Below are 24,506 nucleotides of genomic sequence, written 5' to 3'. Positions count from 1 at the left end.
CCTGTGAGAAACAGCAGACTGTGGCAGTTAGGGATTTTCAGTGCATTCACAGGTTTTTGTTATCGTTAAACAATGAGGTGTGGTTATGAATTTGTATAATTCAAAGATTATTAATGAGATAGGTCCCTTTTTGTTTTTGGAATTGTACATTGAGTCTTATTTATTTTGAGTTATCTTTAGTCTCCACTGAATTAATAAAAAATTATAATGTTTAGCTTCCAAGAGAACCAAAAATACAACTGTAACATGGAAGTCGAACATCTCGGGGATGCAGGAAAAAGGGGCATTTCTATCCTGAGGCGCTGCCCCCCAGGGAAGGGGTGGGAGGGGCAGCCGCTGCCGGTGTGGGGGCCCTGCCCAGTCTCCTGGGGGCTGGGGCTGCGGGAGGAGCGTCCCGGGACTCGGGAAATGGGACTGCCCTCTTCTCTCTCTCAAAGATCTTGTCCTTCCAAGGGGCGTGTCCCCTCAGTAACAGGAAAAGCAATGACTATCCCCAACCCAGCTCATCTCTAAATTATAAACATTTCCCACAGTATTAGGTGCAATGTATAAATATGTACAGACACACATGAATGTTTAAAATACTCACAGATGTTAGTGATTAAGAAAGATGAAATCAAGAAATATTTATTTTAAAGCATTCTCACATCACTAAAAAGAAATTATTTTTGCTTCCACTAACCATATGACTATTTTAAGACTTAGGGTTAATAGGCCTTATTATTTGTTAAAGTCTTTTAAAGTTTAATTTTTTGCAAAGAGGGATTTCCAAGTCTGATACTTCCACTTGTTTTAATACTTGGGATGTCACGTTTGCTTTCGGTCTTTTGTTTCTGTGTTTCTGACCGTCGGAACTTAAACAGACGCACCACGAAGACAGGAAGCCCGGAGACGTGGGGCAATGACGTGAACACGCGTGGTCCTGGGGCTTTTGTTTGCAGGAGGAGAGAGAACCAGAGGACACGCAGACACCGAACTTGACAGAGTAGTGTCGCCCCTGGAGCCGCCCCTGGAGGCCTCAGGGACCCGGGCGGGGACGGGGCCTGAAAAAGACACACCTCCCTCCCCTGACAAACGACGAAGGGCAGGGCAGAGAGCTGGGAGGGCAGGGGACCACCTGTCTGTCGTGAGACCCTGAGTGAGGGGCTTCTGGGCGGGGGGAGGGCGGTCTGGGGAAGCCGGGAGGGCGGAGACGGGCAGGGCAGCGAAGGCAGGAGTGGGAGAGAGTCCGGAGCAGCTGTCACAGGGCTGAAGGAAGCGTGGGCAGAGGAGAAACGAGACAGGGAGGCTTGTCCCTCCCTGGGGGCCACTGAGAGCTGCCGACGCCGTGAGGGCCGCCATGCAGGGCGGCAGAAGGGACCGGCCTTTCTTCGCCCGGCAAGCCCACTGCACGTGGGGGGACCGAGCCCAGGAAAGCCGCGGACAAGGAGGGAGAGGAGGAGAGCCGGGCGGAGGGTGCGGCCCTCGCGGCAGGAACAACGCGGAGGTGCCTGCCAACGGTTCCAGGGGGACCTGGCGGGGCGGGTGGGGGGCCGGGTGGAGAGCAGTGAGTCCGGCTGGGGTCACGCAGGGAAGTCACCTTCTGGGATGTGGACGCACAGGCCCGGAACTTAAACTCAGTGGCTCCCACGCGGGTAAGCGCCCAGCATACTCACTCTCCCCTGTGACACGGTGTTTGTGGCCTCTGGTCACACCGGGGTCCTTGTCTAGAGAGTTCTGCGTGGCCGGCTGAGGAATCTGGGCTCTCCCCAGGAGACACGAGACAGCCACTGCAGGGTTTGAACGTAGGAACAACACCATCAAAGTGACGTCTTCCGTACGTCCTGGGAGCTGCCCCGACTGACCGGCTGGGGCGCTGCGGTGACCTTGGAGGCAAAAAGGTCACAGACTCTCTCCTCCCCGTCGACGCCCCAGCGAGCGCCGCCCTGGCCAGAGCCCCCTTACTGTGGAACCGCCAGTCCCGCCCCCTTGTCCTGGCTTCTGTGTCTTCGACTTCTGGTCCTTGGGCCCCTCCAAGTTTTCGGCCGTCTTCGCAGCCCCGATCCTGTCGTCGGGGCCTTTTCGGCGTCCCCCACGGCCCTGCTCTGGGCTGGTCAGAGACTCAGCCTGTGAGCCCCCGCCTCACCGCGCAGAGTCCTGACCGGGGGCGGCCGTGTCACCCGATTCCCAAGGTGGCCGCCGTGTCCCGTAACCTTTGCGAATAAGCTTTAGTGGTCGCTAATGTTTGATGTCATTTTATTGTGTTCGTTCGCGGAAGCATTTCTGTCTGTCTGGCGCTGGAATGAACAGAGGAGTGTATTCAGGTGAGTGCAGGTGCACCTGTGAGCAGCCCGCAAGGGTGGCAGCTCCGCGACCCTCTGAGTTCCTGAGCATTTTTCACCAAGTCTCCACTCAACCCTCATCGGGTTCAAAAGTCCTCAGAACGGAGACCAGAGAGCCACATACCTTAGTCGGGTCCTTGTGCTTGCCTTAAGATGCCCAAATATTGCTGTTGGCTTCTGCCTGGATAAATTGCTTTTCTACTTAAAAAATTATCCTCTTCTTACCTGCCTCTTCTTACAATGACTCCGTGTCTAAGAACCAGTGACTATCAAAGTAGAGGACGCGGAAAGGCACAAAGGGTGCCAAGTGAGTGGGAAGGCGTCTCAGTTGTGGAACACGGGCGCACCCGCACACACGGTACCTTCCCCGGGCCCTCTGAGTCCCTGAGAACCTCCCTTTTCCCTTTCTCCGAGTCTGTACCAAACCCACCCCAGAGTCAAAAGGGGTGGGGGCAGCTGCTTGAAAGACTCCGTCCCAAACGAGTGTGAGGGTGTTGGACTGGTCTGTATTTCACCCTGCTTCCTCCTTTTGTCTTGTAAATAGAAAACTCCATTAAGGGAAAAAAAAACACACAAAACCTTCCTTGAAAAACATCTCTATAGTCGTTTCCAAGCATCTTGACGTTATTTTACGTTAATTAAGGCTTTAGAGGGGAGGAAATTCTGAGTAATTAATGCAAATTGTACTGAAAGCATTAAGAAAGGGTCGAGTAGTGAACTGGACCTTTCAGTCCTGAAATATTTTATGAATAATTCAGCCCCGCGCTTCTGCCCGAACACTTGCCCCCGAAACCCCTTCTCTCCGGTGAGAGGGGACAATCGGACTCGGTTCCATCTCGAGAGTTCAAGAAGGCGGAAAAACCTAAGGACAAAGACGTCTTCATCCTGGGAACAGACCCGTTTTGAAGTTCCGCCGCAGCAGCCAGCCGCGCTGAGGTTCTGTGTGGAGAAGCCGGGCGGCCTCGCCGCGCGCTCGGCCGTCTGATTTGCCCGCAGACGAAGCGTGGCGCTCCCCGCCGCCTGTGAACGCGCACTTGGCCGGCGCGGCGGCGGCGGCGGCGGCGGCAGAGGGGAGCACAAAGGCGACGGGGCGGGCGGGCGGCGTCTGTGGCTGTGGCTGCGGCGCGTAGGGCGGAGAGGGCGGACTCGGGGGGACTGTGATGCCCAGCGCATCGGCGCCCTCTGTGCCGTCCGGGGTGGATGCCCGGGGTCCCGCGGGCGGGCGGCTGAGAGTGCCCACAAAGGCCTGGCTGTCGCGGGCCGGGGAGGAGCACGCAGTGCGCCGCGGCCGAGGCCCGGCTGTGTTTGGGGGACGCAGGTGATGCCTGCGAGGCCACGGAGAACACCGACGCACGCCCGCGTGGAAGGCGGGGTCCCGTGTGTCTCTGAGTGTGTGTGCGTGTTACTCGGGGTCGTGACTCAGTGGCCAGTGGCAGAGCAGTCACGTTGGGGGTGACGGGTGGCCACGTGATGAACCTGCGCGCGCTTCCTGTGGCTGCAGAAGCGACGGGGGAGGGGGGGGGGCGGGGGAGCGCACAGATCCCGCAGCAGCGCGGAAAGCGCGGGTCTCAGCCGCCTGCCGCCTGCGGCGCTGAGCGTCTCGAGTCCGGAACTCTGGGATGAAAGAAACGTGCGCTGGAGTCCAAAACAAGTTTGCTCTTTTTTTTTTTTCCGGTCTGAGTTGTTTTCTGTGCAGGCCACGCCGGCCCGAGGAGAGAACCATATCTAATCTCCCAATTAGGCCAGGCCCGGGGTGATCAATCTCTTGAACAGCAGATGCCTTGTTTGAGCGGATGAATGCGGGGCTCAAAAGCGGTTTTGTGCTGAGAGAGCCGTGCAGTGGGGGCGCGGGGAGAAAGAGCCCGTTTAAGCCCCGGGACAGCCCCCGAGGCCCGGGTCCGGCCCGCGCTCTGCGGGCTGCAGCCGCCGCCAGAGGTAGACTTCGCTCTCGGGGAGAGCGCGGCGGCGCTGCGGCAGCCGTGAGAGCGTCGTCGTCTCCGGGCGCGCCAGCGGGGTTGCTGGAAATTGTGCACAAACTGTGTGTGCCTTCGCACTGAACTGAGATTCTGGTAGCATCTACAGCTAGGACTTACGGTCTTCACACTTATTAAGTACGCTCCTGAGTGAGAGACTCGCTTCCTCGCCCCGCGCGCTCTCACTGAGGTTCAGCAGGTTTAACGGGACTCGCTCCTCGCCCAGGGTGTGCAGGGGTGCGGGGAAACCCTGTTCCGTGCCGTGTCGCGAAAAGACCGCGAGGCCTCAGCACGTTGTTTTAGGTCATCACTTTCCAGACTCTGATTGCTGGAGCTCCTGCGTGACACCTGACACGGCTCCGGGGGCCACAGAGGTCCCAGTGCCTCTCTGGGGAGGGCAGACCACAGAGCACGGAGAGGACACGGAGGGGCCGCTGGCCCGTGCTCTGCGAACACCTCCCCAGGAAACGGAACCGGGGCGCACTTCTGAAAAAAGCGCCCAGTGACCCCGTGTAGCCAATGATTCACCCAGTAAGCAAGGAAAGTATTTTTTAGCTTAAATCATTGGTTTTGCATTTCTTTTTCTTTTTTTTTAAGATTGTATTTATTTATTTTTAGAGAGGGAAGGGAGGGAGATAGACAGAGAGAGAGAAACATCAATGTGTGGTTGCTGGGGGTTATGGCCTGCAACCCAGGCATGTACCCTGGCTGGGAATCGAACCTGTGACACTTTGGTTCGCAGCCCGCGCTCAATCCACTGAGCTACGCCAGCCAGGGTGGTTTTGCATTTCTTTGTGTAAAACACTCCTATTCCTTTTACTGTTTCTTCAGTGCTCTAGCCGTGCACCCAAAGCAGTTAAATATCTGTGATACATGCTACTAGTTCTTAACAGAGCGGTGTCCCTCCCCCAGGTGGAAGGCCAGCGCGCGGTGGGTCCCCCTCCGCTAACACGCCCGGCCCGAGTCCGCCCAGACCCCACGCCCCGTGAACTCCGGTTTCTTGCCCTCCTGCCGCCAGAGGGGTACGTGGCTAGACGTTTGCCTGAACGCGCAGAACTGTACACTGGAAACGTACATGATCTTGTGAACCAGTGCCACCCCAGTAAGCTAAAAAAATTATCAGGCCTTGGATTCAATATGTTTGCAAACAGCCATCATTTTTTTATAGTGTGTTGTGACATAAATTCAATACATGTAAATTTTTTTTTTTTAAGTTTTCGCCTGAAGCTGGTAAGGGAGGAGAAAAAGATCGGGGTTACAACTGCCTTTCGAACGTTTACATCATGTTAACAGAATAGTCATTCCGCTTAGTTCATGTTTTCATGTCTGTAACTAAATAACGCCCCCCCCCCCAATTTCTTTTGAAAATCGTATTTACCTTTTTGGAATGACAGACAGTGAGCGCAGGTTTTTTAGGGGATGCACGTGCAGTTACTTTCTTCCCTCGAGGACTCACACAGTTCTCACGAGGAGAGAATCAGGGTTGTCTCCGCGCCCCCGTCACCCGCCAGGCCCCCAGGTTCGTGTTCCCTGAAGCTGGCTGGAGCCCCTGCTCCCCCCGCAGCAGGAGCCCCGCGCATGCGCCCCTCCCCCCCCCCCCCATCGCCGAGCCGGAGCCAGAGACGCGCAGGGCTCCCCGCAGGCCCGCGGGGTCTGCGCTCCGGGGCGCTGGTCTCCGAAGCACAGCTCTCCGGGGTGCTGACTTCGGCTGCAGGGACTTTCAGATTTTAATTTACACGACATTAACACTTTTCCCCGGGAAGGGACACGTTCAAGGAGACATGTCCTTGTCTGTTCTTGTGCAGCTACAAAAACAATCCGTGGGGCGTTCGTTAGCAGTTCCAGCAGCGAGAGGCTGTGTTTTCGTGCCCCTTCCATCTGCACCGCTTCTGGTCTCGCCATCCCTGATGGAATTCCCTGAGTAAAGAGGGAATCGGGGGTAACGCTGACAACGCCCTTTGTCTGCGCTCCACGCTGTTCTTTTTCCCGACGAAGGAGGAAAGTGTGCGAGGGCTCCTGGGCGAAGGGGAAGGGGAAGGGTGCGCCCTTTGGAGACCGGCTTTCTCACTTCTGCGGTGTCGGTGGGCTGAGATTTCCCCGGAGCTTCGCGTTCTGGCTCCTTCTGCTGATGACATCCCTTCGACGGACCTCTCTTCTGCCGCGTTTTGCCATGAGCTGTCAGGGGGGGGTCAGGCCGCTCCTCGTGGCTGGGCTTCGAAACCCCTCAGCCAACCCTCCAGTCTCAGCCCCTGGAGCTCCCTCCGCAGTGTCTCTTGTCTTTCCGAGTTCTCGTCGGAACCACCCTCAGTGTCTGTCTACGCTGGCATCACGCACCTCGAAATTCCTCCAGCCGCTACCCAACACTAAGTTTCAAAGCCGCTTTCACACCGCTAGGCATTTGTTAAGGCAGCCCCCCGCTTTTTGTTGACAGCTGCCACCCAACCACCCTCAATAACAATAACAGCGTGCTTAAGAAGAGAACTTCCAGGTACACGAAGCAGACACTCACAGCACTGTGAGGAGAAACAGGTCAATCCAAAATTCTAGCTTAAAATTTCAACACCAACTTTTCACAGAATTGATCGAATAAGAAGGCAGAGTATTAGGAAGAGTATAGGGATGGACAACGCCGTCGACCAACTTGACTTCATTGGCATTTAGGGCCCCTTCCAACCGACAGCAGCATAACACACTCGGGCGTCCAGTGCACAAATCTGTATCAAGGGAGATCATGCGCTAAGCCACAATAGACGTTTCAGCGAAGTTAAGAAGATTAAAATCATATGGTAGAGATTTTAGGACCAGGAGGGAATTAAATTAGAAACTGGTAATAGAAAGACATGAGGACAAGTCTTTAACATTCGAAAACAAAATAGCACCCTTTTAAATAAGCCGTGGTTCAGAGAAGAAAATGAAAAGGACAATTGAAAAGCATTTGGATCTAAATGAAAGTAAAACACAACAGTTAAAATTTATGGGGTGCAGCTAAACAGTACACAGAGAAAAATTTATCGCACTCGATGCAAATTTTAGGGGAAAAAGATCATCCATGATGTAAGCTTTAACCTTAAGAAACCAGGAGTAAATGAAACCCAAAGTTAGCAGAAGAAAGAAGATAATGAAAACACCAGCAAAAATCCAGGAAGTAAAAAGCAAACAAACAAACAAAATAACAGATAAAAGTCAATGAAAAAAATGGATTCCTTGAGAATATCAATAACATTGATAAAACTCTAGTCAGGCTGGTCAGGGAAAAAAAGGAGTTGCACATGGGAACTATCAGGAGTAAGAGGTGACATCGCCATCGATCACACCGGTATGTAAAAAGGTGACAGGGAAGGAGACGTACAGACGGCCAACAGACAGATGGAAACTTGCTGGACATCACTGACCACCAGGGGAACGTAAGCCAACACCACCGCGCCCTCATTCCCGTCAGAACGGCTGTCATCGGAAGGACAGGAGCCGACAGGTGTCAGTGAGAGTGGAGAGAAGGCAGCCCTGCGCGCTGTTGACGGGAATGTAAATCCTTTGGGAAACACTGTGGAGTTTCCTCAAAACATTAGAAATAGGCCCTGGTTGGTGTGGCTCAGTGGATTGAGTGCCAGCTTGTGAACCAAAGGGTCGCAGGTTCGATTCCCAGTCAGAGCACATGCCTGGGTTGCGGACCAGGTCCACAGTGGGAGGCATTAAAGAGGCAACCACACATTGATGTTTCTCTCCCTCTCTTTCTCTCTCCCTTCCCCCTCTCTAAAAATAAATACAAAATCTTTTTTAAAATTAAAAAGAAAACTGCCACACAACCCAGAAATTTCACTCCCAGATACACGTCCAGAGGAAATGGAACCACGGACTTGAAAGGATAGACGCCCCCTGTGTTTGCAGCAGGGCCGTTTACGGTGGAGAAGACGCCGGAAGACCGTGCGTGCACTGACAGGTGAACGGATAGGGCACTCGTGATGCACGCACCTGTGCGAGGGAGTATTAGGCAGCCACGAAAACGAGGGAACCTTGCCATCCGCTCCCACACAGGGGAACCCGAGGGCGTGATGATCAGTGAAATCAAAGTCAGACGGGCAAATACTGAGGACCTCACTTGTATGTGGAACCTAAACAACAAAGAAACAAACAAACAAGGGAAAAGAGGAATTCATGGATGCAGCGGGGTGGTTGCCAAAAAGGGGGGTGCAGGTGGCATGAGGCGGACCTCGGGGATGGAGGCGGTCAGGAGGCACGGACCTCCGGTTGTCAGGTGAACAAACTCCGGGAGGTTATGTGCCGCGTGGCGGCTACAGGTGACAACGGTGTGTGCCTGGGGGCGGCTGACAGCAGCTCGTAAGAGTGAGTGCTCATCACGGGAAAGCGAACTGCACCTGATCGTGGCGATGGGCGTTCACGGGGCGTACGGTGGCGATCACTTAGCCATGTGTACGTATAGCAGGTGACTCTGTCGTCCGCCTCGATCTATTTCAGCCTCCTGTGCCAGTCCTGTTTTAATCAGGAAAGATAAAGGGGAGGGACGATTATGCACATGCTGATAAGGTGTCTTTAATGATATTGACAAATCCCTGGAAAGATGAAGTTCGTTTCATCCTGAGTGAAACTATGACGTTCATTCAAGGAGACACAGATAACCTGAATAGCCAAATATGCACTAAAAGTGCTTGAATCTGTAGTTAAAAGTCTCCCCACAAAGAATACACCGTGCCCAGGGGACTTTACGGGTGAGTTCTCCGAAGCATTTAAGGAAGAATCAGTGCCGATGTCACGTGGCTTCTCCCTAAGTGTGCAGGGCAGAGAAGGCGTCCCAGACCACCCTGTGAGGCGAGGACGACCTGGCGCCCACGACGAGGGCACCCATGGAACGGCCACTACAGACGCTGCCCGTTGTCAGCACCGCGCCGCCGATGTCCTCGGGCTCAGCGTCAGCCTCCCCAGGGACTCGGGGGCCTTGGCCGCGCTGGTCCGACTCCCAGGGTTCCCTTCAGGGCTGCGCGCTGGACCCTGTTTACAGCCTCGGAGAGTCTGACCCTCGTCTCCAAAATGAGCCTGCGAACTGGAAAGAAGAAGGCAATATTTATTTTCTCAGGAAAGAAGAGAGTCTTCATCCGAGATTTACTGATACTCTCTGAGAAGCAAGCACCTCAAATAAATCTGTGTTCAGAGGGGCCGGTCACCGGGGCTGTGAGAGAGTTCGGGAAGAGCCGTTTTATCTCCCTCTCCCAAGGTCGGGGCTGGGTGTGGAGATGGGCGCCCGCACCAGCCCCGAGGGGTGGGGGATGTCAGCTTTTCCCTGGTGGCCGGGTGGTCCGGGAGCAGGCTGGGCCGGTCGGGCTGAGGCCTGTTTTGATGTCATCTTCGGGTGCAGTGTCCGGAGGGGCCGGGGAGGGGATGGGCCTGGTGTGCCCTGTTGGGAAGGTTCCCGGACCTCCGCACCCTCAGGGCACCCCCCGTAACTTCCTGGCCCTCAGTCCCATCAAACAATTGGGCTCAGTCATGCCTCATGGGGTCCAGCCAGCGCTGGGGGACAGGGCTGAGAAAGGGGCTTTTGTCCTATTGGACAGGGTGAGTTGAGGTCTGTGTTCAGTACAAATACTCGGATGGTTTGCTGTGGGGGGTGTAGAGATGCCAGGGCTGGCGCCCCTCTTACAGCTCCAGAGCAACCCGGCCGGTGGAGGTGACACTTTGTGGAGCCCCAGGCGCACCCGCTCAGACCGACAGCCACGACGCTGCAGGCAGCCCACGCAAAACTAGCGCGGTTGGCCAAATTTCTTCACGTTTCAGCTCTTGGGGTGCAAGCATTTACAGTTTCTTCCCATTTTATTTTACTTTTATTTTTTAATAATTTTATTTTAATTACTGCTCAAGTACAATTTTCTATCTTTTACTGCCATCCCAGCCCACCCACCCAGCCCTCCCCACCTCCCTCCCATTTCCACCCACCACCCCCCCCCCCGGTAGTTTTTGTCCATGTGTCCTTTATACTCATTCCTGCAAACCCTTCCCCTTTTCCCCTGAAATTCCCTCCTCTCTCCCCTCTGAACACTGTCAGCCTGTCCTCTATTTCAGTGTCTTTGGTTAAATTTTGCTTGTTTCTTTGTTTTGTAGCCTCTCTGGAAAAGGGCGGTGTCTTGGGGTGGCCTTGATGGAACCGTGGTTGCGTGTCCGTGTGCAGAAAAACGTGCAGCGTGAGCGGCAGCCGCTAGGAACACGCTCCAGGGCCAGCACGCGACCCCCGGCACTGCTGACGGCAGCCGGCAGCCGGCAGCATCGAGGGGCGCAGTGTGGCTGCCCGGGGCCTCGAAAGTGTCTTGGGAGGTTGGGCTTGGAATGTCAGCTCTAGGAACACCTGCACCGACGGGCTTTGCTTACATTGTCCTCTTCCCGTGGGCTGGAAGGTGGCGTGAGACAGAAACCCGTGCCTCGGGCAGGGTGCCGCGCCCCGGTGGGGAGGACGTGAGGAAGCCCTGGGCCCCGGAAGCACTGCGCCGTGACCGTGACCGTGACCGGGACAGCAGTGTCCCTTCCTCCCTCCACGCTCCTGGAAGTAATCGCATCATGAGAACCACTAGCATCTTACGAGCCCGAGGTGGACACTGGTTGCGGGATCGTGGAATTTTGGGGTCGCTCACTTTAAAGACATTTCTGTTGTTGCTGTGCTTTCTCAAGGAGTAGTAACATGAATCATGTCCTCCTATCACAGGAGCCATTAAGGCGTTTGTCAGAGAGACTGGAACACAAAATGTACAAGGATGTAGCATTTCCTTTCATTCTCATAAATAACATTCTTTCTGAGAACGACTTCCAAATATGTTCTTTAAAAGCGCACTTCAAAGGCTGACCGTGGGCCAGAAGTAAACCACTTTGTCTTGTTTACTGCAGACAGTGGTCTCTGGGGCTTTGAAGCTCCGTCCGGAAGAGAGCTTAGCACTCTGCAAGTTTATGTTTGAGACTGCGGCACCGACGGGCTATCTCTCCTGAAAGGCGATAGGCCTTGTAAGTGGCTCCCAACACGCAATATTTCCAGCGTTTGCCATCGCTGTGCTTGACGGTTATTTTTTTTTTTTTTTAAATCTCTTTGATCCCCCTGTCTGAAGAGGAAACCAGAATGGCCTCTCAGCCTCCTCACTGTCTACAAGGAATGTGCGATTTAACATTTCTAAACTAACACGGCAACACCTCATTTTCCCAGAACTGTCCGAGAGAGATTTGTTCTATGTCAGAAAACTTCCCAGACACTCGAAGCATGGCCATGTCAATGCAAAACCTGATTACTTTTTTTTTTTTTTACTATTTCTGATAGAAATACTTCTACATCACACCTCCCTGTTATTCCGTAGAGAATCCTGGAAACTGAAGCTCCGGAATTGTGTTAAGAGGTGGCAACATCACGGGGGAAACTGCTCGATTTGTTCATGGGTCTTTGGCACGCGGCCAAAAGCAGGTAAGAGGCGGCAGCTCTCGGGAGTGGACCACACTCAGAACCCACTGAACTATGACGGCGTATCTGGATCCTTTTAAAATATCTGCTTATTTAAATTTTTTTCAGCTCTACTGAGATATAATTGGCATATAACATGGTATGAGCTTAAGGTATAAAATGTGTTGACTTAATATGCTTACATAGTGCAAGATGATGACCACTGTAGAGTCAGCCGGCACCTCCACCCTGTTGCAGAGTTACCGCTTCTCTGCGCGGCGAGACCAGCGAAGGTCTACTCTCAGCATCTCTAAAGTATTTGATGCGGCGTTGTTAGCCACAATCACCATGCTGTGCCTTTGCTCTCCAGAACCTGGTGATTTCATAGGTCGGAGTTTGAGCCCTTTAACCACATCTCCTTGATCCCCCCGCCCGGCCCCTGGTGACCCCCTTTCTCCATCCTGCTGGCTGTGTCTCCATCCCCATATCCGTGTGCCTGTCACGGTGCACCTGGGACACTGCCAGGTGCGGCTGCGCCAGGTGGTGCAGGGCTGGTGGCCCACCGAACACACCTGTCGCCCCTGCTCTCGCTCACCAACGAGCCTGCGTCCACATTCTGGGTGGGAACCCCCGTATCTTCATTGTCTGTTGCATTTGTTGTACTCAAAGACCATTTCCCTTGCTGGAGAAGAATACGCCCTATTGTGTGTTAGCAAAGTGCTCTCGTCCCGAGCCCGTGGGTCCTTCCTGCCCCACCTTCCTTCCCGCATGGCCCGAAACCGGCAGAAAGGTCCTGGGCGCCGCCCCGAGAGGTTCTGGCAGGCCTTGGCCTCGGCTCGGCTCGCTGTGGGCCCGGCACGTCCGACGCCGAGTTGAAACGCGCAGAGTGTGCAGCCGGGCCAGTCCTCAGCTCAACGGCCGGCCCGCTCTCAGCCCTGCGGCCGTCCCGTGCGGTTCCCGCTTTGCTGCGTGTTCCCTGCCAACCCGAGGGCTGACAGCGCTGATGTCTGTGTGGTGGGCCGTCTTGCTCAACCGTCCCCCACTTGGGGCTGCTGGGTTGGAGTCTGGCGTTTCCCTCGGCTCGTCCTGCGAGTGTAAAGGACGCTTCTGTGGGCGTCCCCTGTCCGTTCCTCTTCGTCCCCGATCCTGAGGACTTCCTCCTGCCGCACGCCAGCCCCGGCCCTGCGCCCCGGGGCTGGGCAGGCTGGCCGCCCTCCCAGTCTCTGTCCGGGGACCGGCCCCCACACGGGGGTCTTCACGACGGTTTGGGTGACCGACCCGATGGGTGATGGCTCGGGCTTGCCCCAGCCCCTCCCACCTGCGCCCCTGCAGCGGGCGGGGACACCTGTGAGGGCAGCACAGACAACAGGGACAGGCGGACCTCCAGAAGGAGTCCAGGGAGGCCTGGGGGCTGACCCCTGAGCCCACGCTCCCAGCCGCCTGGGTGGCACCTGCAGGTGGGCAGCTGCTTGGCCGGCTGGGAACCGGGCCAAGCCAGCCGCTTCCCGGCGCCGTGTGGGTGGGCCACGGCCCCTCGGGGCGGGGAGGGGTCACGAGGAAGTGACCGCTCGGGAAACTCCAGTGGGAGCAGTGTTAAAGTAATTCTGTGAAAATATGAGACTCCCAGCTGTCCATGACCACAGAGCAGCCCCTTGGCTCACCCTGCTCCCGCTCCATGCCTTTCTTACCGGAGGCCGGCCTTTCTCTCTCAGCAACGGTTTTACCTGAAACTGTTCGTGACCGACTTTCCCTTGTATCTTACACGCTCACCGTGTTTGACGTTACAGAAGTCCCATTTGCTCCTGGAGACAACGTTAAAACATGCAAACCTGTTTAAAGAAGTGGAGGAGGTGAGGGCTCTCCCATCGCCTCTGTCCCCGGCTCCTGGAGGCAGGCGGCCGCCGGCACAGTCTGCCCCAAAGGCCCAGGTCAGCCCCCGGGGGCTCACGGGCGGAGCCTTCAGGAGGATGGTCTGCTGAGACTGCACAGAAAATCCACTGAATTGGATCAAAATGTCGCCTGGCGCTAGGATGACAGTGCCGTTCTCCAGGGAGAGGTCAAAGAAGTCTCGGTGCAAATGTTTCAGTGTCCAAACCCAGTTGCACTATTTTTAAGTTTCTCATGTCCGTCAGAAAACACGAGAAGTTTGGGAGAATTAAAGGAGGTTGAGAGAGAAGGACCCCATGCAGTGACTCTGCGAACCCGTGGGGGGCAGGACGGGGGGCTGTGTCCCTCCGCACTCGGCCCGAGGGGGGTCCTGCCGAGTCCCGGTGTGCGTGGGGGTCTGCTGGGCGCCGGGGCCGGGGGTCCAGCGGGGGAGGGTCTGGTGCGATGAGTCGGATGCAGTGTCCTGGGGGCTGCGGTTAGAAGACCCCCTGCTTCTCCTCGAGGCGACATAAAAAGTCATAATTTCTGAGGAATGGGGAATAATCTCGCATCCATGGCTTAGGCGTTAAATACAGAATGTTCACTTTGTGTTTAATTTTTTAAAACTCTATGTATCTAATCTTTCGACTGCTTTTCTGAGGTGTAACTCTCAGTAGGGAAGGACCTACATGCTTTTGGAATGCCACTTAAAAAGGAGTTTTTGACATGGGAAAACGTAACCTTTATATTCCAGGGTAAGACGGAACAAAAACGTCTCCACGTAAGTCCATGCTGGAATAATTTAGAACATAAGGCCATTTTGTATCGTGCAATGTTTTTCATAAAACTTACACATCTAGTCTGAAGGAAAACTATGTCGAAATTGCACTGTAAGTCATCGGACTGTACATTTAAAATTGGCGACTGTTACTGTATAGAATTCGTACTGTAAAAAGCTAATTTTAAAACGCACTCTCTGGGAAAAGCCTGCTGGGGGGGTTTAGGGGAAGGGGAGCACTGGGTGTGTGTGAGGCGTCGCGCGGAAGCGCCGTGTGAGTGAGCAGTCAGGGCACGCGTGTGTGAGCGCGCCACGGGAAGGCGTCCCGGCGCTGCGTCTGGGCGCACCGCGGACGCTGGCGGTCTCGGGTGCACGCTGCCGCGGCTCTCGCACCGCGCCCTGGCCACGTTGGGAACCGTTCAGAACCGGGCGAGCGCATGCTCCGCCAGACGCTCTGTGCTGCCTGCCCCGGCACAGCCCCCCGCATGACCCCGTCACGCGGGAGGTCACCGGGGAGTGGCACCCTCCTCCACACCTCCCAGGTTGCAGGTCTAGGCAGGAAACTACACTCACCATCGTGTTTTCTTTCTTTCTCTCACATAATCCTGTCCTGAGCTAGGCAGGGCACACACACGCACGTGCACACACGCACACACACACACGCAGCTTGAGAGTCTGCGACTACCAGGACGTGTAAGGACCGATGTGGCCGTGGGTAGCCGTGCCGTGCGGACGACTCGGGAAGCGTGGAGGGGTGTCGAGGGATCGGCCGGCAGGGAGGGGCCCCGGCCGTGGGCCGACGGGCCGGAGGGGGGACCGCGCTGGGCATTCCTGCCCTCCTTTCCCTCCAGGAGACGGCGTGGAAAGCTGCCGCTCCCCCCCCCCCCCACCGAGAGAAGAATTCTGTGAGGAGAGCCCCCCCACTCCCACTTGTCCATTCGGTCCCATCGCCGCGCACCAGTAAACTTGTACGGCAAACACGGCGTGGGATCCATGGAACAGCCGTCGCGTATGCAGCTGGGGAGGACCCCGTGGTGGCCCCCACCCTCACGAAGCTCAAGTCCCCGTTGGAGAGATAACCAGTCGTTAACCAGTTAGGGGTGATTAAGAACTGCAGCCCCGGTCGGCGCTATGGGAAGGAAGGGCCTGCACCCGTGGAAGTCGACATCGGCGGTGACGAGGGGACCCAAGGGTCCCGGCACCTCCCCTTGGCCGGGCGTGGGCGGACACCCGGGCACGAGGGAGGGCGGTGGGCAGCGGAGACGGTGCTGGGGTGGGGGCGGGGGAGAGCCTCGTGTCCGGCCCCCGGGACAGAGCAGAGCGCATGTGCGGGAATGAGGCCACAGGAGCTGCTCAGCCCCGAGGAGGCTGGGGCCACCCTTTCCTCTGCAGCGCGGTCGGGGTGACGGAGGTGGAAGGCGGGTTTGCAGCCGGGCGCTGTCTGAGGGGCCGAGTTGGGGGGCCGGGTCCCGATCTCAGACTCGAAGCTGCAGCCGCGTCGGTCCCCAGGGCCCGCGTCCTGCGCAGTGCGGCCCTGGAGCACCCGCGGACCAGGGAGCCTGCGAGTCCTGCGCCACCCCCTCCGTCTCCGGAGGGAGCGTCTGTGTGCTCCTGGCCTCCCCCGACTGTCGCACGCCCAGCGCGTGTGGGGCGCACACCTCGTCCGCCCATTCCCGTGTGTCCAGATGGAGAGGAGCCGCTGGGGTTCGGTGCGGCTCTCGGACTGACAGGCTGATGAGGTGGCTGGCTGCAGCGTTTAGGATGCCTCCCCTGTGGGTGGCAGCGAGTCCTGTGCGCGGAGTGGAGAGCGAGCACCCGCCACCGGGAAGGTGAGCCCAGGCGGATCGTCCACCCAGCCGCTCGCTCCCTGCTCCTTGCCCGGGAGGGGCCGTGGTCACCGCCCTAGCCCTGAGCCCTGCCCGCTCCTGTGGGGGCCACAGACGTCCCTTCCCGTTTTTTGGCCCTGGCCGTGCAGCTCCTTGTCCGGGGGAAGAGGATGCGGCCACCCGGGCTGCCTCCTTGCCCGGGTGCGGGGTGGGAGACGCACGGGCCCGCAGCCCCTGACAGCAGAAACGAGCAGGAAGGAACTGCGCGGAGGGAGCCACTGGGATTTGGGGCTGTTCCTTTCGCAGTGAAACTGGCTGACGCAGCACTTAAACAATCGAGGGGTTTTCCAGTTTCGACGTGTTTAGTCTCCTGGATTGGACCTTGATTTAGGACCTAAAGGATTTTTAAGGGTATTGCTCTAGCCTTTTATTTCTGTTTTATAAAAGCTTGCCTATACTCTTATATTTTTTGAGCCTGAGGTTTAATTTGCACCAAGGCAGTGAGAATTCAGATGAGTTTTCATTCACTTGGAAGTCCTCCAGATACTGGTAACTTTGGCACCGCACTGCGGTGTATCTCATGACTGCATGTTAGAACACGTCTGGTGAGGACAACTGCTTTTCTCTCCTGATTGTTACCTCGGAGGAAGAAGACCATTCAATAATATTAATGGACAGGGTTTACCAAGGGCTCCCTGTGTCAGTTATTGCATATTTATTGTCTCACTTGACACTGTTACCACTCCCTTGATGGGCATCAGAGCAGTGGGTAAGTTTCCCACGGCCGCACAGCCGGTGAGACGGGCGTGGCGGGGGCCCTCGGCCACACGGCTTCACCATCTCCGGGGCTCCAGCGTGGGGGCCTCTGGGTCCCGGAGTCTCGGTGAGCCGGACGCTTCTGCGACGGCGAGGGCTTCGGAAGACCCGGAGTGTCTGCCTTCGGTTTATGGTGAGAAGGTTTGACGTGCTCTTTGTTTCTCAGTTTGTAAATAAAGAGAACATACATCAATAAAGTGGATCTCTCGGTGCACGTCATCTGTGATGTAAAATAGCATGATGTCACATGCCTTCATTCTTATCAATATTTCCACCATCACTCTGTCTCCCGTAAAATCTTCAGCACGACATCACGGCAGAGAAAGGAGAAATCGCGAGAAGAGCGTTGGTCCGCCCGGGCCCTGGGTTCAGCCCTGGCACGGGTGAGCAATAGGCTCGAATGAGACGTTAGCATCGCGGTATCGGTTTGCTCAGCTGCAAATGCAGGCAGCTGTCTGGAACCTCAGAGCAGCCCTGGCTGGTGTGGCTCGGCGGACTGAGTGCTGGCCTGCAAACGGAAAAGTCGCTGGTTCGATTCCCAGTCAGGGCACGTGCCTGGGTTGCGGGCCAGGTTCCCAGTTGGGGGGGACGGGATGGGACGGGATGGTGTCAGGGGAGAGGCAACCAGTCCCCATTCATTGTTTCTCTCTGTTTCTTCCTCCTTTCCCCTTTCTCTAAAAAATAAAAAATCTCAGCACAAATACGTTCTGTTATTCTTTGGGTAAGTTCATCATTACATCCATTCCACGTGTTTGAATGATGGGGCTATCCTTCTACTGCAGCACTTTAATTTCACCACAATTACTTGTTCCGACCTATCGACCCATGAGGCTCCCAGCACATTGGGGGCTGGCCCTCGGGTTTCGTCTGGCCTTCCCAGAATTCTCTGCACAGGCTCTGTTGAGTAGTGAACGCACTTCAAAGCTGTGTTTGTGAGAGCAATTATTCCAAGGACTTCACTGTATTTCCCGATGTGCCCATTTGAAACACTAAGCTGAAGCCATGTCTATGGGTACATTGGAAGAATCATGAGTGTTTTTACCAAGGGTAAATTTTAAGGAGCAAGGCGATCCTTGGTTGGGCTCGTCACACAGGAAAGTCGTTACGGGGCTTCAACTTTATCTTCCTCCAGCAGATGGCAGTAGCGCCTTAAAGAAAACCCTGTCTGAGAAAAAAAAAAAAAATTGTAGATGATGCACACGATTGTAACTAAGCAGATGTCATAAAAATCCAAAAGAATATCGCAGTTATTTAGGCCTATATGTTTAAATACAAAATAAAATAGTTTAAGAAGTGTTTATATTTTTAAAAAGTTTTCAGATTTTCCCGTGTCTCCATATTTTCATATTGTTCTGCCCTGCAATTACCGAAGTCAAGAGAAGTAGAGAAGTCAAGATCATAGAAAGAAGCACAAACTGGGGCCTTACTTTGACACATGACGGTCCTCCAAGGTCAGTGTGTGTTCCAGGGTGCTTTTGGGCTGTACCTCCCTGAGAATTTCATAGAAATAATCACCGAGAGGAATAAAGAAAGACCGCTCCTTCCCTCCCTTCCCCACGCCGGCCCTCGCCTGTGTGATGCTCAGCTCAATAACCATCTTCCAGGATGGGAGACGCACGTTAGGAACTGCTGGAAATTCCCAAAAGTGAGGGCAATGCTTCCAGAATTTAACTTGACAAAATGAATGCCGTTCGAGATTCTCTTGGCTCTGAAGTCCTGACGCGTAACCCCAGCGCCCTCTTTCCCGAGGATTTCTGCATCTCCTGTCCCAGGGGACGGAGGGACGGGTCCCCTCCTCTTTTCGCCTCTGAGACGAACCCCCATTCACTCACCATGTCCTGAAATGTCACTTCCATTTTTAAAGATACCTTTACCGCCTTTTTATGTAAAACGAGACTGTCTTAGATGTTAGTATTTATAACTTTTAACTACGATAGCGTTATTTCTTTCACTCGATTTTTCAGACTCAAAGGATTTTATCAGCTTGCTTAAAATGAACAAGTCACAGAAGAGGACATAGGATTTCCTGATATCTTACGAGTAGTGTGATAGTACTGCATTGACATAAGTATTTGCACTTCATTCAATTAGATCAAATGGGTGGTTTGGCGGAGGCATGTAAACATTATTGATTTGCCCATAAATTCACCTTTAATACGGCAGCATTACCTAAGGGATTTAAGAAATGCCGAGAAGCTGTTCAGGGAGATTTTAAAATTCCATCATGACTTTGAGGGACTAATTGTTCAGGGTTAGCATCTAAGCAACACAAGAGTGGAGGTGGCAGAAGTCTGTGGATCCGTAAGTTCCCGGATTTAACAGTGGTGTCCGCAGGGAGGGGCAGCACGTGGTGTCCTCAGGGGTCCTCCGTCCGCAGTCCCCGGCAGCTCCCAGCAGACCAGTCCTCCTCCACGCCCATCGGCCGGTCCCCAGCCACCGCCGCCGCGCCCCGGTCCCGCGCTATGGAAGAGGCGGGGAAGGAGACCCGGGAGTGAGGCCAGAGGGCAGGCCCCCCACCTCAGCGGGGAATCGAGTCCCCAGTAGGGCGGGCAGCCCCGGGAAGGCCCCGCACCCCTTCCCAGCAGGAGCCCGGGCTGGTGGTGGTGGTGGTGCGGCAGCCCCCACCCCCCCCACCCCCTATCCGATCCCGGGACTTGTGGGGCGCAGCCGTGCCGGCAACGTGCTTTGCGGTGTCTCCTTCCGCGTCTTAGCGTTTTCTGTTCCTTTTCTGCAGCTCCGATTTGTTGTGAAAACAGACCCGTGTCCGTGGGCCCGGGCCTGGGCTCCCAGGAGGAGGAGGAGGAGTGTCCGGAGCTGCCCCTTGTCCGCGAGTCCCTGGTGGAGGGTGGAACGGTGAGAATTCAGGGTGTGCTCCCTGGAGCAGGTACCTGGGTGGTGGGGGGCGCAGTGAGGGACTGCCTGGGGGAGGGGGCTGGAAATCACACCAGAAATGTGGGCTAAACACCACTCTGGTGGCTGGGATGCTTGTTCAGACTATCTTAAAAGTTAATTATCATTGTTTGGGGAGTCGATGCTTTATAAACTCCACCTGGGGGCGGGGGGAGGGGCCTGGAAGACGTCGACCCCCGCTCCGTCTCCTCCTGGGACGTGTCCAGGACCCTTTTTCTTCCCCGCACTATCACGGCCCATTAAAAGGCAACAGCGTGGCTTTTACGACTTTGCAAACAGTGTGTGCTGAAACTGTTTCTATGTTTCTATTTTTAAAAGGCAAGTACATTACTTCCACACAAAACCCACCTTAAAATAATACTTCAAAAAACCCTGGCCGTCTGGGCTGTGCTACGTTTACAGGAAAATGCGGGGCCCGGGCAGTGAGTGCCCAGTCTGTTCACACACACACGCACCCCCGCTCAGAGGCGCACCCCAGCACGCGGCCTGTGTTCCGGCCGACCTCGCCGCCCGCTGCGTGCGAACTCCGGGAGCAAACAGAGCCTGTTCACGGGGTGAAACACAGAGTTACGGTCCTGAATGAACGGCTCGGATTCAGAGACGATTCGTGGGACAGTGCGGGCCCCAGGGCCCCGAGGCCCCTGGGACCGCGCGGCCTGATTTGCATGTCAATGCCCGGCTCCTTTAGGAGCCGGCTCCCGGACAATGCTGGTGTCTGGGGTGTGGGGAGAAAACCCATAAAGTGTGGACTCACTTTTGAATGCCCTCGATTCTTTTCTTGTGCTTTGCAGAACTGTGCCGCGGGGTCACCAGGTCCATTCTCCGCCGCTTTATGAGGTTTTCAATGCAGCGATTGGAGCGGCGCGGAACCCAGACGGACGGACACCACAAGGCCACTTTGTGGGAAGGGGGCGGCTTCTTTCGAGGCCCTGGCTGCGGCTCCCCCGCCGCTTAAAGACCCAGGCGGAACCGAGACCCATAGGTGAAATACTCAGAACCCCTTTGCCTGGAGAAATGTATAAAATAAAGTGTTCTAGCCCTTGGCTGGCGTAGCTCAGTGGATTGAGTGCGGGCTGCGAACCAAAGTGTCGCAGGTTCGATTCCCAGTCAGGGCACATGCCTGGGTTGCAGGCCATGACCCCCAGCAACTGCACATTGATGTTTCTCCCTCTCTCTCTCTCTCTCCCTCCCTGCCCTCTCTAAAAATAAATAAATAAAATCTTAAAAAAAACAACTATGTTACCTCATAACATTTAAAAAAAATAAAAAATAAAGTGTTCTTTTAGCGGCCGAGAAGCCAAACTACAAGTGTCCCAGGTAGGGCCGACTGGGCCGTGGATATGGGGGGGCTTTGCAAGGTGCCGGCATTTCCCGCCCTGCTGGCCGCCCCGCCGGCTGCGGGCCCTGGTCTCCGGAACGGAAGCCCACGGAGTCCGTTCACAGTGGTACCGGAGTTTTGTTTGGGAAAAGTTGTTTCTTATTTATTTACTTTTTGTCTGACAACCTTTGGCCTGCCTGGAGGAAATTTCAGCAGAAGGTTTTACCTTGGAGTTGAGCCCGCGGGCGGTTTGCTTCCCTGCAAAGCCCTGAGGTCTCGGACAGGAGGTGGATGCCCGGCCGGCCCCCCGCTGCCTGTTGGACCCCGGTCTGCGCTGCGTGGGCGGACAGTGGGGCCACGGCCTCGCCTCAGGCGGCTGGGCATGTGTGTCCTACACAACCACACCGTCTTGTGTGCTGAAGTTTCTTTTTCAAACCCATGTTCCACTTGAACCGTCGCACACATCGCTTTGCTCTTTGACTTTGTCACAGGCCCGCTGCCTCTGGGCAACCCGGACACACGTCCCCAGCGCGTCCGCCACAGCCCTCGCACCCTGCACGACCGTCCCCAGTGCGGATGGCGCCGTGCTGGCGGCATCTCAGGTGCGGTGTCCACAGCTGTGGGCAGCCTCCCGGGCCACCTCCTGCTACCTGTCCCTCTGCGTCTCGGCTGCAGAGAGAGGACCCCGAAAACCCACCGGACAGAAGGAGCTGCTCCGGCCTCTACTCGCTTCTTCAGCCGGGACCGCAGCAAGGTCACTGCCGAGGTGCACTCATAACATCGACCCTGGGTCTTACGTGAAATGTGCGATTACAGGCCCTTCTCTGCCTCCCAGTTTCCTTTCCAGACGCCCTGGGTCTCCTCTCCAGCAGCTCTCGCACCCCCGCTCCTTCCCTTCCCAGCCCCTCTCCTCCGTCTGCAGCGCCTCGCCCACGGCAGCCGCTCCGGTGACCCCACTCTGGGCCCTTCTGACCCAGGTCTGTCTCAGTAGCCAGGCTGTCTGTCCGCCTGACACTCCTGCTTCTTGCTTTCCTTGTCACAAACTCGGTGCATCTGAACCAAGTGCCGTTGATGACTGTCCAGGAGTCACGTGACTTGCCTGTGTCCCCAAATCCTCGGGCACTCTTCTTTCCGAAAGAGGAACGTCTGGAGGCTGCTCCGTCTGCAGCGGCGAGGTGCCCTATGGTGAGGACAGCGCCCCGTCCTCCTGCAGCGGAGCAGAGCCTGCCGGCCAGGGCCGGCGTGCTGGGCAGCCACGTGCGAGCCGCGTGGAGCCTTTGGGTGGCCGCGGCGTGGGAGAGCCCGGCAGAACGGGCAGACTGGACCGCCCCCACGCTCCCAGCTCGCAGAAGCGGTCGGAGGTCCCCAGGACCGTGATGTGGTGTGTGGGCACTGGCCACACCAGGGGAGAGGACTGTTCCGTCCCTCCCCGACGTTCACCGGTTTTTCTGTCCTGAAGGTTTCTGGGTCCCAAGGCTTCTTGCTTGGAAGTGACCTGGGTGTCTGTTCCTTCTCCGAGACGATTGCCACGTTACCCCTGACTGGGCTCCAGCGGTGCCCTCCGGGGGGGGTTGGGGGGGGCCTGGAGTGCCGGCCCGTGGCTGGCGGCCTGGTTCCCCGCGTGCACCGTCCGCAGAGCGCTGGGAGGCCGCGGTTTCCCGTCTTCCCCGGGCGGCCGCGCCCTCACGGCTTCCCCGCCTGTCTCTCACCTTTAATAGCTGGGAGGCAGGACCCCCAACTGCACAGAACGTGTCCAGCCGGGACGAGGACCCGGTGCGAGGGGGCGAATCCGGCACCCTGTGACTCGCCGGACAGAAAACCCAGGATCTCGAGGGCTGCGGCGGCGAAGCCGGCACAGCTAACAAACGTTTCTTCTGCTTCTTCCTGACCCAAGTGAAAGGTAAAAATGCCGTATTTGTGCGTGTGTGAGACGTGTAAACACACTGGCGTGGCCATCTGCTCGCACGAGCAATGCTGGTCCTCTCTTCCCGGACCGGGAACCCAAACTCGGGGCCCAGGGTCCCGTCGGAGGCGGCCCCGCGGCCCTCCCTCTGTCCCCGAGGGCCGCGCACGGGGGGCCTGGAGCCGGAGGAAGCCGCCCAAACCAGCCCGGGGCGACGGCGGCAGCATCTTGGGCTCTGAGCCGGAGCTCCGAGCGTGCCTGCGAACCTCACTCCAGGGGCTGCCAGCTGGCGGCCTGGGGCGTCTTGGCAGAGAGGGAAACCAGTGAGTGTGAGGCTTCACACCCGCTCCCACCTGGGGGGGCTGAAACGGCCCGTGGTGGAGGCGAGTGCGGACGTGCCCAGCGGCGGCGGTGGGCGGTGCTTCCCTGCGGCGGATGAACCGCCGCCTCCAGGTGAGGGGTGGCCCCTGGATTTCACTCGGGTCCACGCCCACAGCCCGGGCCGGTGCGTCAGATCCAACACGCCGGGCTCCTCTGCTCCCTCTGTCGGAGGCGACGGTTGAACGGTGCGTAAGTCAACTCCACCTGCAGGAGGGTGGCCTGGGAGGGCACGGGGCGCTGGGGATGGGGACGCAATGGCTGGCACCCAGCCTGGCAGCGGCCTTGATGCGCTCAGTGGCCCAGAACGAGTTCCTTGGCCTCACGGGACCCATTTTCCCACGGGAGCGATGCCTGCCGCACAGCCCTTGCTCACTGCAGAGCCGGGTCGTGAAGGTTTGTGAAAGTCAAATCTGAGGTGCCTCCTGTGTCGTGGGGTCCTCACAGCTCACGAGATCCTTCCTGCTCTCGCTTTCTCGGAAGCAGGCGGCGGGTCAGAGGGCCATGTGCTCTTGGTGAGGGGTCCGGAGCGGAGGCTCCCGGTCTCCGTCGATAGAGACACACCCACTTTGTTGCACAACTGTCTCTAGGCTGACGCGCACACACATGTGCACACACTCGTGGACGGGCTGAGCGGCACCCGGTCGTGAACTAGACGAGTGCTCGCTGGGGGCAGGTGCTGTCTCTCAGCTCCTTTTCCTCACACGGGTGGGCGTCCCCACACCCCCGAGGCGCTCGCCTGAGGGTGCGGGAGTGTGGGACCCTCCCACAGTGCCAGTGCTGCGATTCGGGGCCTCCCCCGGGTCCGGAAAGCAGGCGAGGCGGGCTCGGGGCTCTAGGTGGGTGTTCGTTCTGTCCCTGGGTTGCTTTCTCCCCCGTCCGCTGTCCTGGGGCCTCCTGTGCCGGGCACTGCTGTGGGAACGGGCTGGCCGCCCCTGGACAAGTAGACGTCCACTGGCCGAAGTGGCCTGGAGAGCCGGGCGTGGCCCGAGGAATC

At 56.7% G+C, this 24,506-nt stretch overlaps 1 protein-coding gene across 1 annotated transcript in view; it reads left to right on the top strand.

Annotated features, from left to right (window-relative positions):
• Positions 1–21,039, top strand: part of LOC123813669 — a 69,535-nt gene extending 48,496 nt beyond the window's left edge. The window contains exons 5-7 of the mRNA XM_045830806.1: positions 11,635–11,738; positions 19,735–19,853; positions 20,702–21,039. Coding sequence (XP_045686762.1) covers positions 11,635–11,738; positions 19,735–19,853; positions 20,702–20,746 — 268 coding nt within the window. The 3' untranslated portion in view covers positions 20,747–21,039. The remainder of the gene's footprint in view (positions 1–11,634; positions 11,739–19,734; positions 19,854–20,701) is intronic.
• Positions 21,040–24,506: the final 3,467 nt, after the last annotated feature.

This window comes from Phyllostomus hastatus, unplaced genomic scaffold (assembly GCF_019186645.2).
Source record: "Phyllostomus hastatus isolate PE091 unplaced genomic scaffold, TTU_PhHast_1.1 phas_contig_159, whole genome shotgun sequence".
In the NCBI taxonomy this organism is placed as follows: Eukaryota; Metazoa; Chordata; class Mammalia; order Chiroptera; family Phyllostomidae; genus Phyllostomus; species Phyllostomus hastatus.
Note: the sequence above shows the minus strand (reverse complement) of the source record. Positions and strands in the feature narration are given on the sequence as shown.